At 35.9% G+C, this 17158-nt stretch overlaps 1 protein-coding gene across 7 annotated transcripts in view; it reads right to left on the reverse strand.

Annotated features, from left to right (window-relative positions):
• Window positions 1-17158, reverse strand: part of SLC6A15 (solute carrier family 6 member 15) — a 38358-nt gene that overhangs the window by 7228 nt on the left and 13972 nt on the right. For all 7 annotated transcript variants that reach the window (XM_030480088.1, XM_030480091.1, XM_030480089.1 and 4 more), the window contains 7 exons: window positions 10083-10240; window positions 9487-9613; window positions 7604-7785; window positions 6212-6322; window positions 2831-3072; window positions 2551-2743; window positions 1085-1277 (listed from right to left, as the gene is read on the reverse strand). In XM_030480088.1, the coding sequence (XP_030335948.1) occupies window positions 1085-1277; window positions 2551-2743; window positions 2831-3072; window positions 6212-6322; window positions 7604-7785; window positions 9487-9613; window positions 10083-10240 (1206 nt within the window). The remainder of the gene's footprint in view (window positions 1-1084; window positions 1278-2550; window positions 2744-2830; window positions 3073-6211; window positions 6323-7603; window positions 7786-9486; window positions 9614-10082; window positions 10241-17158) is intronic.

Genomic DNA, 17158 nt, shown 5'->3' on the forward strand with positions numbered 1-17158 from the left:
ATTGAACTGGAACCACAGTGCAAAAAATTGCAGATGTGCTCACACTTCTGTAAAAATTGAAGATTTGTGGGTTGTAAGCACAAACTCTAGTGCCGGCATAATCCTTATTAAATCCCACCAATACTGCATGAAGTATAACCCAGGCACTTTAGTTTTGTAAGTTAATTATAAAAACACTATATAGAGTTGTAATCCTTTGAGTACAACTGAGTTCAGCGAAAACCATGCATGCATACCACCCAAAAAAATTACAAGAGAAAGGCAGTTCTTTAATATACCTTTATCTTAATAGGTTTATTTCTCAACGCAATTACAACGAATTACTGTAGAATACTCCTTTACGCCAGAGTAATGGCTATATATCATAGTACTTGCATATAAAATTAGAAAGAACAGCTAGTTTCTAACTGTTATTGGTTATTCAGTAAGAATTAAAGAGCTGATAAAACAAACAAAACCAAACAAACAACTGCTCAATAGGTTAGGACTTCATAAAGATAAATCAACTGATTTTTCAGAAGAATTTTCCTTTAGCAAAGCAAAAAAAAAAAAAAAAACTTCTGTTAAATATTATTTATTAATATAAGTAAGGTAAGGAAAGCAGTCAGGAGGGAGCAATGCTCTGCTGCATCCAGGGTTAGCTCTTAGAAAATATATTATTATTTCCTTCATAGAGTTAGATAATGTTAAAGCAGCTTACTATATTTTTAATTTTCTATCCTTCCTGTCACAGGAATTTGTGCATAACACACCAAGTCCTTTGCAGCTGTTCTGCAGATTTTCAGAAACTTAACTTTCATGGTTTATGCTGCCCTTCTATCTCAAAAAGAGAAATTGCTACAAGATCATCACAGCTACATGGACAGGCTACCCCTCAAATAACTTCAGGCATTTAAATAAAAAACCCAAACAACAAGACATTTTGTTTAAGACTGAAAATACAGTTTGGAATACAGTGATTTACTGCTTTGTAAAATGTCAGCACTGAAAACTTTCATGTCAAAAACCAAGAAATGATCATACGATCAAAAAAAAAAATCTTAGCTTAACTCTCTAGTAAGAACAGAAAGTTTGTGCAACTCACCAGTAAGAATTTCTTTCCTGACTTTGAAGGTATCAACAATGGGTGTGATGATGCCTTCAATGGTTCCAAACATACTTCCAAGTCCCAAATTTACTAACATGAGGAAGAACATGACTGACCAGAATGGAGAAGCAGGGAAGTGGGTCATTGCTTCTGTGAAGGCAATAAAAGCTAAACCAGTTCCTTGAACTGCCTGTCAGTAAGAAAAAATCCACATTATTATTCATGGACAGTATTTTGGTTTTGGGGGTTTTTTCTGGTTTGTTGGTTTTTTGGGTTTTTTTTTTTTTTTGTAGTTTGATAGTCTGACTTCCTGTTCATACAATGTTATTGATTGATTAAATCTTAAAGGTAGCTAGCTAATATGCGATTCTTCCAAACCTTCAAACTTAATTAGTACTGAATTTACTGAAACATTGGATTTGGCTGAGAATCTGTAAGTTGAATGATATTAACAACACATTTCTTTCAGAGAATTGTGGAATACCAGATAGGAAGGGACCTCAAGAATAATCTGATCCAACCTTTCCTGGCAAAAGCATGGTCTAGACAAGATGTTCCAGCACTTTGTCCTGCTGAATCATAGAAATGTTCAATGCTGGAGAATGCACCACTTCCCTGGGAAGATTATTCCAAAGATTGATTGTTCTCATTGTGACAAAATTTCCTCTTGTGTCCAGCTGGAACTTCTATCTCTCTTTCATTAATAATTTTGCATGAGAGCTATTATACAGGACTGCTACAAAATATATGGTTTTCTCCAGTAAGTATATAAAGGACTTCATTTTTATAATTATTTATTTCAAATTTAAATGGCAGGAATAGTACAGAAACTTTTAATATCTAAGTCACTGATTTTACATTTTAGTTTCAGATGCTGTGTGCAAACACAGAGGTCTGTGCTTGTAACTGGAAGTCCCTCTGAAAAAGCTAGAAAATCATCTGTTCTTTTACAGATCTGGCTTACAGTAAAGATTTCAAACCAGGATGATATTCATTAAACAATTATCTAGTAAGTAAATAATAACTTTTTTACTTTCTAATGAAACAATATTTATGTTTAATAATTGTATCTTAACATTAGAAGACATCAAATAGGTACAAATAGTACACAAATATGACACTGAATAGGTACATTTCTGTTTAGTCTTTGGAAAGATTCTCCTCCTGAACTCTTCTAAAGAAAAGAACTTTAAAAACTTATCACCTCCTGAGGAGAGCGATATAAGGATCAAAATATATTATAAATCAGTTAAGACTATATTAAGACATCTGACTCAAAGGTCCTTAGATAAGCTAGAATGCAACCCTGCACCGAACCATGTTTTCATTTGGATCTCTATAGGTGTAGTTCTCACAGGTACACTGTACTGATAGTCTGAAATAAACTGTGAAGTATACTTACACAGACTTACAAATATTCATCTGCTCATCATCTCTGTATTTGACTTACTTATTACCCTCACCTTGTTAAGTTCATCTTCAATTTGACAAGATTTCAGACCAAGAGAATCAAACTCTTCTTCTTTAACTTTCTGAATAATGTCATAAACTAAATTGTAATCTTCTGCTGTAATGCTTGAGAAATTGATATGATGTGGGATCATATCCTGGCTCAGACTGCCCATTTTCAAAAGTTTTAAAATCTTCTCTGAATTTCTGCAAAACATAATAAAACAGAGAAATCAAACTCAATGATCTGTGTTAATACATACGTGAAATAATTAAAGAAAAAAAAATTCATACTGGATAACACATTTTTCATTTATGATATTGGCTTTGAAGCCCAGAACTGCAAACACCACCAAAGTTGCCAGCACAGAAGTGAAAAAATTGATGAAGGACACCAGTACAGCATCAAAATGGCAGTTGTTGTCTCTCTTGTTGTAGCTTGAAAAGGCAATGACTCCACCAAATCCAAGCCCTAAGGCAAAGAACACCTGAGTAGCAGCTTCTCTCCAGACCTTGGGCTCCAGCATTATTTCAAGCTGTTTGAAATTAGATATAATATATGTCAGCTATAAAATGCATTTCTATTATATGAAAAGATAACAGAAAAACAAAAAAAAATAACAAACAGGAAGACAACCTACATCATAAAATACTAATACTCAACTACAAATGTATTTTCATTATGATAGAATGAAAGCTGCATGTGACACCTAAAGTTGAGTGAACTTATGGGCTAGAAATTCTCTTAATTTTAAGTGATATAATCCTTAAAGAGAAACATGCTGTATACTGTGTTCCCAATAATGACACACTACTGGAGCTATGATAATTCAAAGAGCAGCTAGTTATACTGAGAAATAAAACAGAAATTATATATTTTAATTTGACAGTATTTACTGTCCTTTTTAACAGTATATGTATTGACAGTTGTTAGAATTACAGTGTATTTTGGGATGATCAACCCTCTTATAAATGCAATTAAGGATGCTGAAAGCTGCTTTGTTGTTACTTTTCAAAAAAAAGAAAAAAAAAGTGAACATGCTTATATGGGATTCTAGACATGCAACTATGTAAAGCAAAATGCAATAGATGAAATAAACGTTGGCCACCACAATGTCTACAGTTCATGAGTCAAATGCCCCTTAAGCCAGATGCCTTGAACTTACCCTAAGTAAAATGGGTCAGGTATTTGAGAGACAACTAAGCCTTTTATCAAAAAACTGAACTGTATTGCTCAGTCAGGTGATCGTACTTCAAGAAATATCTTTGTTACAAAGTTATAAGTCATTTTATAACAAATTTTTGTTTTAATCACAATGCACAAGTAGCTATTGCACGTAGTTCTAGCTACCTGTATTACAGAGTCATGCTGGAGCTCTTCCACGAGAGGGAGCTCGAGGATTATTCTTAATTTTTGCCGACTCTAACTGGATTAGGTATCAAAACACTTCTCGCTTTCTGCAATGTATCAATGAGTACCATGGAAGGCAGTATGCTCTCAAACATACATTGTCTAAGCATTTCAAAATAAATTTGTAATTGATTTGCTATATAAGATTTTTTCAGTAAAATTTTGGAGGCTCTGTATTTAAGCTTCATATAGTCCTACTGCAGTTTCATTGCAGCAGTTGACTTCAGTGGGCTTTCCATGTACCTTTATGTTTTTCATTAAGGTTATTATTTAGAATTTCTGCTTTATTCATCAACCACACCAAACAGAGAAATTCTCCCCCTCTTCATGAGCCCTGTGTTCTCACACCTGCACCAATGTGTGCTAGTCCTCTGCTGCACTGACACAATTCTGTGGGAGCATGTTGTGATGGTGGTGGTCTAAATGTGGCTGTACAACTGAACTAATTGAGGGTGAAAAGATGATTTCCTTCCCCTCTCATGCCTATCTAACTGTATCATTTTCAACCTAGATCAGTTTAGCAATCTTTTCTACAGTCTTCCTCCCCAAAGAAACTGTTAGCACTATGGAATGAATGGAAACAGCAACAGGTGGGGGAGTCTGAATTCCTTTAGGTAGTTTCATATACATCTGCACTCCAAACTAGTATCCAAGTACGGAACCAATCAGACATTATAATGAGAATACTTTTGATGGTTTATATTCACATATACTGTATATGACATACAGGCCTCCTAACCTCAAATTTAAACCACAACTTAAATTTTGAGATACAGAACTGGAAACCAGTAGAAGGAATTAAAAACTTGGAACAACTGTATAACTAAGTTAAAACGTAACTTTAAAGTAAGCATCAGCTGCAACTTCTTTTAGGTCTGACTTATGAAAGATGAAGAGGTATTGGTATTCAAGGGGTGTTTCAATGTTTCCTTCAGTATTTAGTGACTTTTCTAGTTAAAGGATTAACACTGTGTTTGAGAAACCGAATTATAACCTCAAGAGGTTTGTATTCCATCTCGCCATCTCTGCTACAGACCTTCTCTTTGCTAGTAAGCATTACATTTCTCTGTTCCTCAGATTTCCCAAATTTGCCCAAGCAGCCTACCAGTTCCTGAAGAACCACAACTCTCTAAAGCTGTGACAGTGAGTGGAGCATGACTAGGTATTACAATGCAAGAAATAACAATGTGATAGCTAACAAAGGTCATTTTTATAAGATTACAATTCTCCACAGACTCAAAACACCTGGGATCAATACAACTGACAACAACCTGTCATCTGGCATTAGCTGCTATGCACATTGATTTTAATAATCCTATTATTTGGCTTTTGTTTTTAAAACGTCACTCCTGTCCTGCTTAACTGTATTATGAAATGGACTTGTTGGAAAGTTCATTTCATAATACAGTATGAAGCTCAGCATTACACATTGCTGAGTATGACTCTGACTACTCAAATGTGCTGTTCTTGTAGTCTAGATACAGTTACAAGCATTTGAGATGGGTGTGGGCGGCAGAATTTAGATCTTCAGGCTAAACAATGATTTGTAAAATCCTTTCTCACCTCCGTAGTTACAAAATCTAAAGCTCTCTAAAACACATTCCCCGTAAAAATGTTGACAGAAAAAAAAAAAAAAAAAAAAAAAAGAATGAAAAAGTAAAAAAAAAAAAAAAGAAAATTATTAGACCTGCTGCTATCTTGGCATTACAAGACAACCATAAGGAACACAATAAGGAAAGCTGAGTGGTGAGTACTTGAGTACTTACACTATTTTAGTATTAAAGATAATTCCCCTGTACTTTGGGCTACTAAGCAAGCAGCATTAACTTATTTCTAAAAAGGAACAAACTTGTCCTTTTTCAAAAGGAGTAAGTTAATTACGTAAAGCCATGAGAGCATTCAAGGCAAGGCACTTCACTGTGACATCCCAGAATCAGGCATTTCAAACCTACAGAATAGCAAGTTTTAAGATTCACTTCTCTTTTCAGTATTTGGACTGATCTGAACATCCTGAATCCTGTAAACAGCACTTTCAGTCATTAGCTTTGTAAAGGCATCTAACTCTGGCAACCCTTCACCTAAAGGAGGTAATTCTACACAGGCCCTTGGAACACTTAGAGCCTTTGGACCTCAGGGCTTGTTATCCAGTTTAACCAAACAGAAATATGGCCAAATGTTCTATGAAGACAATAAGCTTAAATGAGAGCATTCAAAAATGGACAAATTGTCACTGCATACATTGCAAACAGAAATTAAGCAGGCACCTTAGGTGTGAACATGTGACGAATTCCATCCACTGACCCATTAAGGAGTAGTCCTCTGATCAGAAAGCATAAAAGTACCACATAAGGAAAAAGGGAACTAAAATACATGATCTGAAAGACATTAAGAAGAAATTTAATATGACATCCATGCACTTTATTTTCAATAGCTTCATTCACTATTCAGTATCTCTTCAATATATGACTGAATTGATAATCATATGCTGTTACAAATATACAGAACATGTAGGGGAACTTCCCATTCCCTTTGCATCTGCAGAAGAAAACAAAATCACAACTGTAAAATAAATTCTCTATTAAAACAATATGGTTGTCATTGTGTTGACTAACTGAAAACAGCTGGGCTTCCAGGGAAGTTCACTGTGAATTCAATGAGATGATGATGAGAAGGACAGAAGTAGATTGTTTCAGAAATGTTTCACTTTACAAATGCACTTTGATTCAAGTACATGGTATAGTAAAGATATGGAGCGCACATAGAAATTCAGTCTTCAGAAGGAGAGATGACAAGAGTCAATTGAAGTACATAACCAGTGGATTCAAACCATTAAGTAATGCTTAATGCCAAAACAACAACAACAAAAAAATAGTAATCAAATACAATCTTTCATTCTCTATCACTGAAAAGCAAATGTATTCTGCACTTTGTAGCAAAATGATTCTCTTGCTAAACTTGCTAGTTCTTTAATTGAAACACACTACAGAGGTCACAGAAATTTCCACCTCAGTGCCAGATTTTTTAATAGCAAAAAATTTTGCTATTACAGCAGATTATTTTTCATTTAGAATCCCACGGAGATCAATGGAGCTAGCAAATCACTCACTAGCCAATCCAAGTTGGCTGCATGGTAAGGAAAGAAGACAGGGTGTTGTACTCAGATGCAAAGGGATGGCAGTCATTAGTCAAAAGAAACAATCCAGAATCCTAAAAAGCAGCTGTGTTAACAACAGAAGCATGCATACCAATGACAATAACAAAAATGGCAAGGCCTTTTGAGGACCTGGGTACACTGCAAACATAATGTGAGTATACATGGGAACCTAATTCCACAGACATTTAGAAGCACACAGACTTCTGATGCACAATAAAGCTGAGGTACATATATGAATAACAGTTATGCTGATGGGAACAGAAATTATTCTTGAGCTCTCAACTCCCACTAAGTTACTACAATTCCCACTAAAATTACTACAATTTTAATGCTCAACTACCAACATTCCTCTACCTGAGATCATACAAATACTGGAGTGAGTCACAGCTTCTAACCTGCTCCTACAGATTTCAGGAGAGAGTAAACAGAGGGTGTGGTGAACAAAAATGTCATGAAATGTTTCAAAGTAAAATACTGTCATTTAGGTAAACAGTATACTCACTTTGCCTGAGGACTGAATGCCTTTGATCATGGCTAGGCATACCATGACCCAGGCAGCCAGCAAGCAGATAGTCATCTTCCAGTTTAAACCTCCGCTTTCTGACAGAGAGCTGGAAATATTCAGCGCTTCTCTGTACCAGTAGTAAGTGGTTGCAGAACTTTTTTCACACTCTGGCTCCACAACTGTCAAGAGATGTTAGCAAGTGAATAATGGGGCTCAGAACAAAAGTATTTTCCCAACATTTCATAACAGTCTTTTACCAAATCTTAATATTTGTAATTGTGCCACCATCATTTCCTGAGAAACTAAACTCAAACGGTCTTAAGATGTTGTCTAAAAGAGAAAGTGATTGCTATTGGTGAAAGGTTGTGTGTAGATCTTTCTAAAACACCCTTCTGGGATAAGGTATTTCTTTGCATATGGTCAAGCAGAGTCCTAGGCAGAATTTTTCACTTAATTACTAAAGTAGGCAGGCCTAGATGAAGACATACATTCTCTTTACCACACATCAGATTACCTGCGTATGATACTGTGACTTATATACTATGAAAAGTATCTCTCTGAAATTGAACACCATTTTGAAAATATACGGAAAATAAATTCTTGCTTGTGTCTGCTTTGATATGACACTCAAATCAACAAGCAATTAATTACTATTACAAACAATTACATCATCATCACCAAAGTGATGAAAAAATGGCTCCTACACAGCAATGTTAAATGAAAGTTGCTGTGTGCACTCCAGAAGCATTTTTTTTTTTATTATCCTGAGTCAAGGTAATTAATGAAAAGAAGGGAAAGATACACTCATTTGAAGAAACCTAACACAAGTTTCAGATCTTCACTGAAATAAACTGTCAAAAATTATAGGAAGTTATCACGTCATACTTTGTGTAAGCATAGTTCAGATGAGCTCTGCTGAAGTTAGGCTGACACACTGTATCTTATTACTTAGGCAGGGTAAGAGTACATAAACAACCACTGTGGCTCAATTAATAGACAATAGCTTGTCAAACACAGTCTATTCGACTGCGTGCCAACATTCACAAATACTGATTATTTCAAACAACTGAAGCAAGGAACTCCAGCAGAGACACTATAAAAACGTCATACAACTTTTTAAGTGTCCCTGGTTATGTTCTTTATTAAAGCAGTAAAAAAACCCAAGCAAACAAAAAACAAATTTAAGGTAATTGGAAAAAAAAAAAAAAATCTGAAATACAAAGAAATGAAAATAAGCATTTTGTATTTCAATAGCAAGGATAATGCAAAGTGTATAACTGTTACGAGATAACCAAAACCAAGGGATAAGGAACTTCTAATGCTGTTGTATAATATGTCCATGTAAGACCACCTCATTATAGTGATAAACCAATGACCAATTATCTCAATTCCACTGGTTTACAAAGCAAACGATGCTTTTATCACATGCATTTCATTGATGTTTACAGTTTTCAATTTTCTGCTTTGTTAGTAATGCAACACTTTTTGCTTTTCGCCAGGAAGTATCCTACCAATTGAAGCTACACTTTGATATCCTTCCACCTTTGTTTTTTGGCAAGTAAACATAAAAAGCAGTATGAACATCAGGAAAAGAGTAATCAGAACTTATTTTTTTTCTGCAACACACTAAGTAGCACTCTCCTTATTTCATTACTCTTTAAAAACCTGTTGACAGTAATGTTCCTTTCAAAATACAGTATATTTATCTTAAATTAGGGTTCTTCCATTGCATTTTTTCTAATTTAATAATGTGACATTGTATTAAGACGGAAAACCAGCTTTGCATGCAACACTCTTTCCCCCCAAGTTTCTCTTTGAATTGTGGGGTTTTTTTTTCCTCCTTTTGGCTTGAATTTTTAAGAACATCAATGTAGACTTACAGGTATGAGATGTATTTTTAACTAAAGGACACTGGTCCCATGGTAATGGATGCTGAAAAGACTGGGAAAAGTAAAACAGACTCCATCCAATAATGACATTGTAGTACAGGGCCACAAAGAAACACACCTATTAAAAAGACAGATAAAAAAGTTAATAAATGTAACTACATTTGCAAATTAAAAAAGAAAAAAATTCCAACTGAATTTCTGCATATTTCAGCACATCAGCCACTGAACTTCATTTTAATTAAGTCAGAAAAAGAACTGAATGGCTTGCCCCATTAAAGTACCTGCCATTTTCTAAATTTTCACTTTTCTCTGTATTTATCATGTAACACCTCTACTTTTACAGGCTTTTTTTCTCCAGAAGACTACTCTGTTCCTAGTTGCTAATTTGAAAGAATCACAAAATACAAGTTAGTGGTTTTACAGACACATCTATAAGAACATTTTTTAATTAATGTATTAATTTAAGTTTTAAGATCTTCCAAAACCTTGTAAACAAACTTTGATGATCAAGTACAGATCACTGGCCTTTCCCTGCAGCAAAACAGAAAGTCTGAAAACAAACCACACAATTAATGTTAAAAACTTACTACACAGCTTGCAAATCCAATTCCTCCAAGTTTGGGGCTGATATAATTCCATACACCAATACTCCCTCGGCGGATCCTCTGCCCCACAGCAAGCTCCAAGAAAAAGAGTGGAATCCCTATTATTAGTAGCAAGATTAAGTACGGCACAAGATAGGCACCTATGAAAGGAATAAAGAGTAAAACAGAGTGAGTGGAATAAAAGTCAGAACTTGACACAACAAATGTGAAACCTTCTAACAGCTTCACATTTGAATTAGTGTTTGAATTAGCAAAGCTTTTTTGATCACATGCAAAGAGTAATTTTACCTGAATCTTGGCCATACATCTTCTAAGATAGGAAAAAAACAGAGACATTGAATTTCTAAAGCACTGTAACATTGTGAGGCAAGCCCTACTGAAAGTGAATTATTATCTAAACTAGTCGTTCACTTGTGTGAAATTCTAGACAATTGATCAAACTTTTAAGATACATAGTGAGGCAGTCAGGAACTGAATCAACATCTCTTAAAACATCACTCTACACCTTGGCTTTTAACAGAGCAGCACGACTTAATATATAAAGGAAATACAGAAAATACCGTGCACACAACATTCTGAATTTCATTCAATCTTAAAATGGTTTCAAAAGATCACCTGTTAATTTCTCCATGTGCACTTCAGATGCTCAGAAAGAGGATTTCACAATATACAGAATAATGACTGTACCCAGCTGAGCAAAAACACTGCATCAGCCCATTTCTACCAGGCTCCACAAAGAGACTAGGGACATGAGGTGGAAATTATAGGTATTATAGGTCCAGATCTCGCATTACTCGCAAAGTCACAAAATACAACTGTTATTTCACCTTCGTACATATGCATAACACCTTTTTTCAAGGTCTTATTCCTAGGAAGTGGTCATACAGTATTAACTTAAGCATGTATCTTCATTTATTTCAGTAAAACTAATTGGAAGCAAATATATTTTTTGTGTTCTCAACATAAAAAGGACATGGAGCTGTTGGAGGAAGCCCAGAGGAGGGCCACAAGGATGATAAGAGGGCTAGAACACCTTCCATATGAAGACAGGCTGAGAAAGTTGGGGCTGTTCAGCCTGGAGAACAGAAGGCTGCGTGGAGACCTCATAGCAGCCTTCCAGTATCTGAAGGGGTCTACAAGGATGCTGAGGAGGGACTCTTCCTTAGGGACTGTAGTGGTAGGACAAGGGGTAATGGCTTCAAACTTAAACAGGGGAAGTTTAGATTAGATATAAGGAAGAAGTTCTTTACAGTGAGGGTGGTGAAGCACTGGAGTGGGTTGCCCAGGGAGGTTGTGGATGCTCCATCCCTGGCGGTGTTCAAGGCCAGGTTGGACAGAGCCTTGGACCACATGGTTTAGTGCAAGGTGTCCCTGCCCATGGCAGGGTGGTTGGAACTAAATGATCTTAAGGTCCTTTCCAACCCTGTTCTATGGTTCTATGATTCTGTGATATCCATACCGTAAGCACACTGAAAAGTTTAGAGCCTAACTTACTCCTTGGTGTTGCAGAGTATTTAGCACTGGAGCTAACTAAACATTCAGCCATCAGCAATTAGCAACATGGCACCTAATTTTCAAATGCCTGGCTCTGTGCTGCAACACAAAGCACTGTGCTGGCCAACTAATTCTCAAGACTTAGGACTTTCGATTGCAACCACTGTAAGTCTAAAGAAAAGCACCTGAGAGATGCAGATTGCAGCATGTCAGAGCGAGCTACAAAGCAAAGATCTAAAGACCTCAGGAGCTTAGACTCAGAGCTATTAAGTTGTATAATCAGTCCGTTCATCTCTGTGATGAGAGAGAAGCTGAGCAAATTTCAGAAACCAATTTGGGATTTATCCACAACTCCAGCTAAGTCCTACTTCAAGTTTCTTCATCTAACATCAACTTTCTAGGGCTTTTTTTTTTTTTTTGGAGTCTATCAAAATACACTGTCATTTGCATATCCTTAGTAGGTAGCTTATCTCATGGAATACAGTTTATTTTAGAAAATTTAAACTCTCCTAAGCTGTGCAGGAGGCCGCAGATTTTCTGGTACCTTCCACTCCTACTTGGGTCCACTTGCTGTTTCGCTCTTCATGAAATACAGAAAAACCGGACATCACCTTCTACTACAAAGATCTTACAAAGATCCTAAGCATGGAGTAACTACAGCCTTAAGTCTAAGAATAGTAGGAAAAAAACACAGAGTAAATAAAACCTGAAAAAAACCACTGCTGGACCAGACAAAGAATATTGATCTTATTTACCTCACAATCTACAGGCTGTTGTTAGAACAAAATAGCTCCTTGTGCTTTATTTTCATGACATGATAATATGATAAACTATGACACTGAGCAGCATTTGGTCAAAACCTATGCCAGGCTCTGAACAATACACCAGTTTTGAAGTTACAATATACTCTTCATAGAACCAAACATCATGGTCTATCTACTCACTGCAGGACGCTTAAGTGTTATTTCTACTGAGGTAGCAACTACATTCTCGTCCAGTATTTTGGGTTTTGTGGTTCACCTTGTATGTGCACTTAACAGAAAGAACGCAAAGGACTTACTGTCCACTGTGAAAAGAGAGACAACAGAGACAGAAGGAAACATATGTAAGGAAAACTGAGCAACAACCACATTCCAAAATGAGGGAGACCATCTGTTTAAGAAGGTATAAGACAAATAATACCATTAAACACCCTTGATTTATCATCAACATTCTCTCAAAATTTCTGCAAGACAGAAGTATACTGTTAATTCATATTGCAAATGAGAAGCTTTGGCACCACAAGCTTTAAAAGTCTGGTCATACAATTAACTGAAAGCCAACAGTGAATAGTTTCTTAATCATATAACGCTACTGTGAATGATACCTGAGGTCTTAATTAGACAAGTGTTGCATAGCTGAGTAGAGACACGCCTAAACAGCTCAAAATAATTGGGGCCTAAGTGACTTACCCTGTATCCCACTGGATGACTGTACTAGAGCAGGAACTGAACCCAGCTCTTCAGTGTCCCAGTCCACAACCTTAATCACAAGGCTGCAAAGTTAAACACATGTTTAAAGACTGGTCTGACGTGGGTGTTTTATGGTTCAGTATCAATGTAAGTTGCAAGATTTATCAGTTAGATTCAACTAAATGATTTACAGAAATGTGGTGTTAAATCCACGTCACATTACATATGACACAATCCTATAATTCAGTGTGTGTAGCCAGCAGAGTTCACCTCTATACTGCAGGGCTTGTGCAGAGCACCTGAAGCGCTGGTCTTCTCATCAATCCAACCTGCTGAGCTCCCTTCTGATCTTGTGCCCCTCCCCAAAAGAAGGACATAATGGAAAATAGTTGCACCTATGAGCTTCAATGCAATACAGTTTGAATATTGCTGGACTATACAACAGTATATCATAGCTGCAAAGGGCTCCTTTGTCCTATAATCAACATGAAACCACTGCACCTCTAGACAAGTATTTTGTTTAGTCTTCCCTTGAAGCTAGACATCAAAAATGTAAGATGTCTTCACTTCATCATCGACCAGAATCACTATGGAAACAGATCAGTATGTCTCTAATTTGCCAGAGCATAACATGTGTCCTTGGAGTTTCAATATTGGATAAGGATCATTTTTATGTGAATAAGAACAATAAACTATACATGCTGGCCTTGAACAGCATCCTACAATTAGTTACATCATCTGCTACATCTACCCGCTATGCAGCCTTCTGAATATTACAATTCTGTGCAGTTCAGGATCCCCAGGTCTCCACTTCTACATATTCAAAATTATTCTACTGTAAAGGCACTTTTTTGCATATTTTTGCCTTAAACACTGGGTTTGATATTAAAAAACTTATCTCAACTTGATAAGGAAAGTAAATAAATAAATAAAAATACCTCATCCTTCTTCACTAGAATGAATAACGAAGATACAAAAGATTCTAGGAACTTGTGAATGTTAATACTGCACACAGAGCATTGCTTTGATTTTTTTTATTTTATTTATTTATTTAATCAAGCACCATAATGGGATAACTGGTAAATTGTCTCTCTTGATATTACAATATTTACCAAATTTGGCAACATTATTGATAGAAGTGGAATATTAACACTGGTTTTGATTTAAGGTCTTCTAAAGCTCGGGGGGGTAGGGCAGGAGGGGGAAATAACATAAAATGGCATAATTCATCGTGATTAAGGAGTTGGAAAATAACTTCAGAAGCATGAAACAATATAGGTTTACAGTCTGCTAAGCTCCTGTAAGTGAAATTATTTACGATTATAAAATAGAAATTGTTTTTATCAGGAAAATCTGATAAAAGGTTTTATGTTTTATCTGTAGGTTTGCAGTCTATCCTACTGATAGGACAGTCTTCCTGTCACTAGCCTTTCATGATTTAAACAAGTTCAGGTATGCCTATTTACAAAACTGTGCTTAAAGGATGAAAAAGCCCTTAGCCAATAAGCTTTAGTGAAGAATTACAATAAAAATAGACATTTTTGGCACACTGAAGTACAACTGAATATCAAGTCTGATAATACAGTTTAAATTGGAGCTCACAGAATAGTCCTGAAGCCATCAGTGAATTCAAGACACTGATTATGAATTATTAATCAAAAGCTAAATAGAAGCCACTGAATAAATTGAAGCCACTGAATTCATACTCAGTGTTGGGAATACTAGGGAATTTATGCTTTGCTCCCATTCTGCTTTTGTATTAGACGATCAGACTGTAGCTTCAAATGACTATCCTGTCTTTAAAGTTTCCATATTATTTTCTCAGCAGTTCTCAGCAATAGCTGCTGTGCTTTTTGTAAGACCACAGAACTTAACTGTTCAATCTGCCTGTATTTTGGTATAAAATACAGAATACTTAAATGTAAAGACTCACGATGTGACTTTACCCATGTCTACCTCCAAAACATAATGGCAAGATAATCTGCTACAGATTCCACTATGCTGCTCACAGCTTTTATCTGTTTATAATTTCTTACTAGTTCTTTCGAGTTTTTACATCACAGAGATATTAAAGACTGACCCCAAAAAGAGTAAAAAAAAGAAAAAAAAAAAAAATCAGGAAAATTAAGTTAATGCTCATCAAAATGCAACACAATTGGGTGTACAGTACTTTGTAGAGTCCAAGTAACACCTGCAACACTAGAAGCACCTCTTAGATAACTGTGTTCACTTGTCTTCATAATAACACTTGCTAAAATATCAATCTAGCAGAACAGCTAATTTTGTTTGCTTTTGTTCCTTTTAATATGTGAAAGTACCATTTTATTTCTTCTAATCCTAAAGGAAAATGATAACAAAACAGAATAAACTTTAAACAGCTCTTGAAAAAAAGTGCAAGGTGTGCAAGCTACTCACCAGGTGATTGCTATAAGCAGCAGGCAAATATAGGCCAAGTCTGTCACTGTTTATTAGGCTCATGGCAAGACTGGGTAGAGCTGAGCCATTTATTTTCATAGGAAGCTGGGGCAGCTCTGAACCTACTGCATGCTAACATGGGTTCTGAAATTGTTGTATAGTAACTGTGCCTATCTGAACAAACACATTTATCTTCATATAGTAAAGGAGCAATGAATAAACTGTATAGTGTAAAAATGATAAATATAAAAAACTTTTAAAGCTAAGTTAGAGCCTACCCAGGTCCAGTGCAAATCGCCTGCCATCAAGGAATAAACAGCTTTTTAATTAGTAACACACTGAAAACGAGTGGAATAGGTATCTTAAGTGCCAGATGGGGACTGGGCATTGCCTACCGGAGTAATGAGGACCTGTGGTGAGGACAGAGGTGAAGCAGGCAGAGATCTACAGTCAGTTCCTCAAAACTTTACTGAACACCTTCAGACCCTCATTCACCAAGGTTAAAACTCCTTTGGACCCTCTATCTCATTCCAAGTCTAGAGAATGAGCACCCTGGAGTGCTCAGTCTTCTCCCAGATAAGTGTGAAAGCCAGCAAAGAGCTATGCGCTCTAGCTGTATCTTAGTTGAGCACTAATAAAACCCCAACAGGTATTACTCTAAATATTTCAGAGTTTATATAAATGAAAACAACAGGAGAAAACTGTTAAAGGATCACAAGAAATAAAGCAAAGTTGTTTTGGTGGTACAGACCAGATGCAGAAACAGAGATTGGAAAAATACCTATGGATGTCCAAGCATCAGTGCAGTGTAGTGATGCACAAGTTACTTTTAAACACGGTATCATGAATAATTTACTGAAGCAGTAAAGAGCTCTGAAGTCAGGCGTGCTGGCACACCACAGGCCATAACCATAAACAAACCTAATCTCTATAGGAAACAGGGCAGTAAACAACTAGTGTTTTCTCCACAAAATCCTCTTATACATCCATTTGGGCTAACCTGGCTGTGTCTTTTCTGTGTATATTTTGTTGGGTTTGTTCTTCTGTTTACAAAAGGTTGGTTTTTTTGGTTTTTTTGTTTGGTTTTTTTTTTTTAAAGACAAAATTGAAAATTACTACGTGGTTAGGATTTGCCTTCTCTTTTACTGGTGGCTTTGGAACACAATGTTGAAAGAAACTTGTGAAGGAAAATAATGAGTAACTATGGGATTTACTCCTTTTTGGTTTAAATTTTAAGTATATTTATTGGTTTACCACTTTTTATTATACTCCCCTCGCCTGATGGTATTTGCCAGACATAAGTTCTTTAAACATAGGGAAGAAAATGAAATATGCTTGGACAAAACTGAAGGTGGAGACCTAGCCATGTTTCACTGAAACAGGTCTAATGAAAATCCACAGAAAGACTGTTTGCCTTATACTCAGAGACTCCAACAGGTATTTATAGTAAAGATCTCTCAGCAAAAGACTACAGAGCAGTTCTGACATTGATACTTAGAATGGGTTGTATAAAACCACTCTTTTACCTAGAATTAAACATGTAGCAGAAAACTAGAACCTCATAAAATGTAGATGTAGATTTTCTCACCATGCATTTCGATTTTTCCCTCCTTCCCCTATTCTTTTATGCACTTGTCAGAATTATCTGTCCATCTGCACACACATATACAGGCACCAATATACTTTATGTTTCAGCAT

The sequence above is a fragment of the Strigops habroptila genome, chromosome 3 (assembly GCF_004027225.2).
Source record: "Strigops habroptila isolate Jane chromosome 3, bStrHab1.2.pri, whole genome shotgun sequence".
NCBI classification, from domain to species: domain Eukaryota; kingdom Metazoa; phylum Chordata; class Aves; order Psittaciformes; family Psittacidae; genus Strigops; species Strigops habroptila.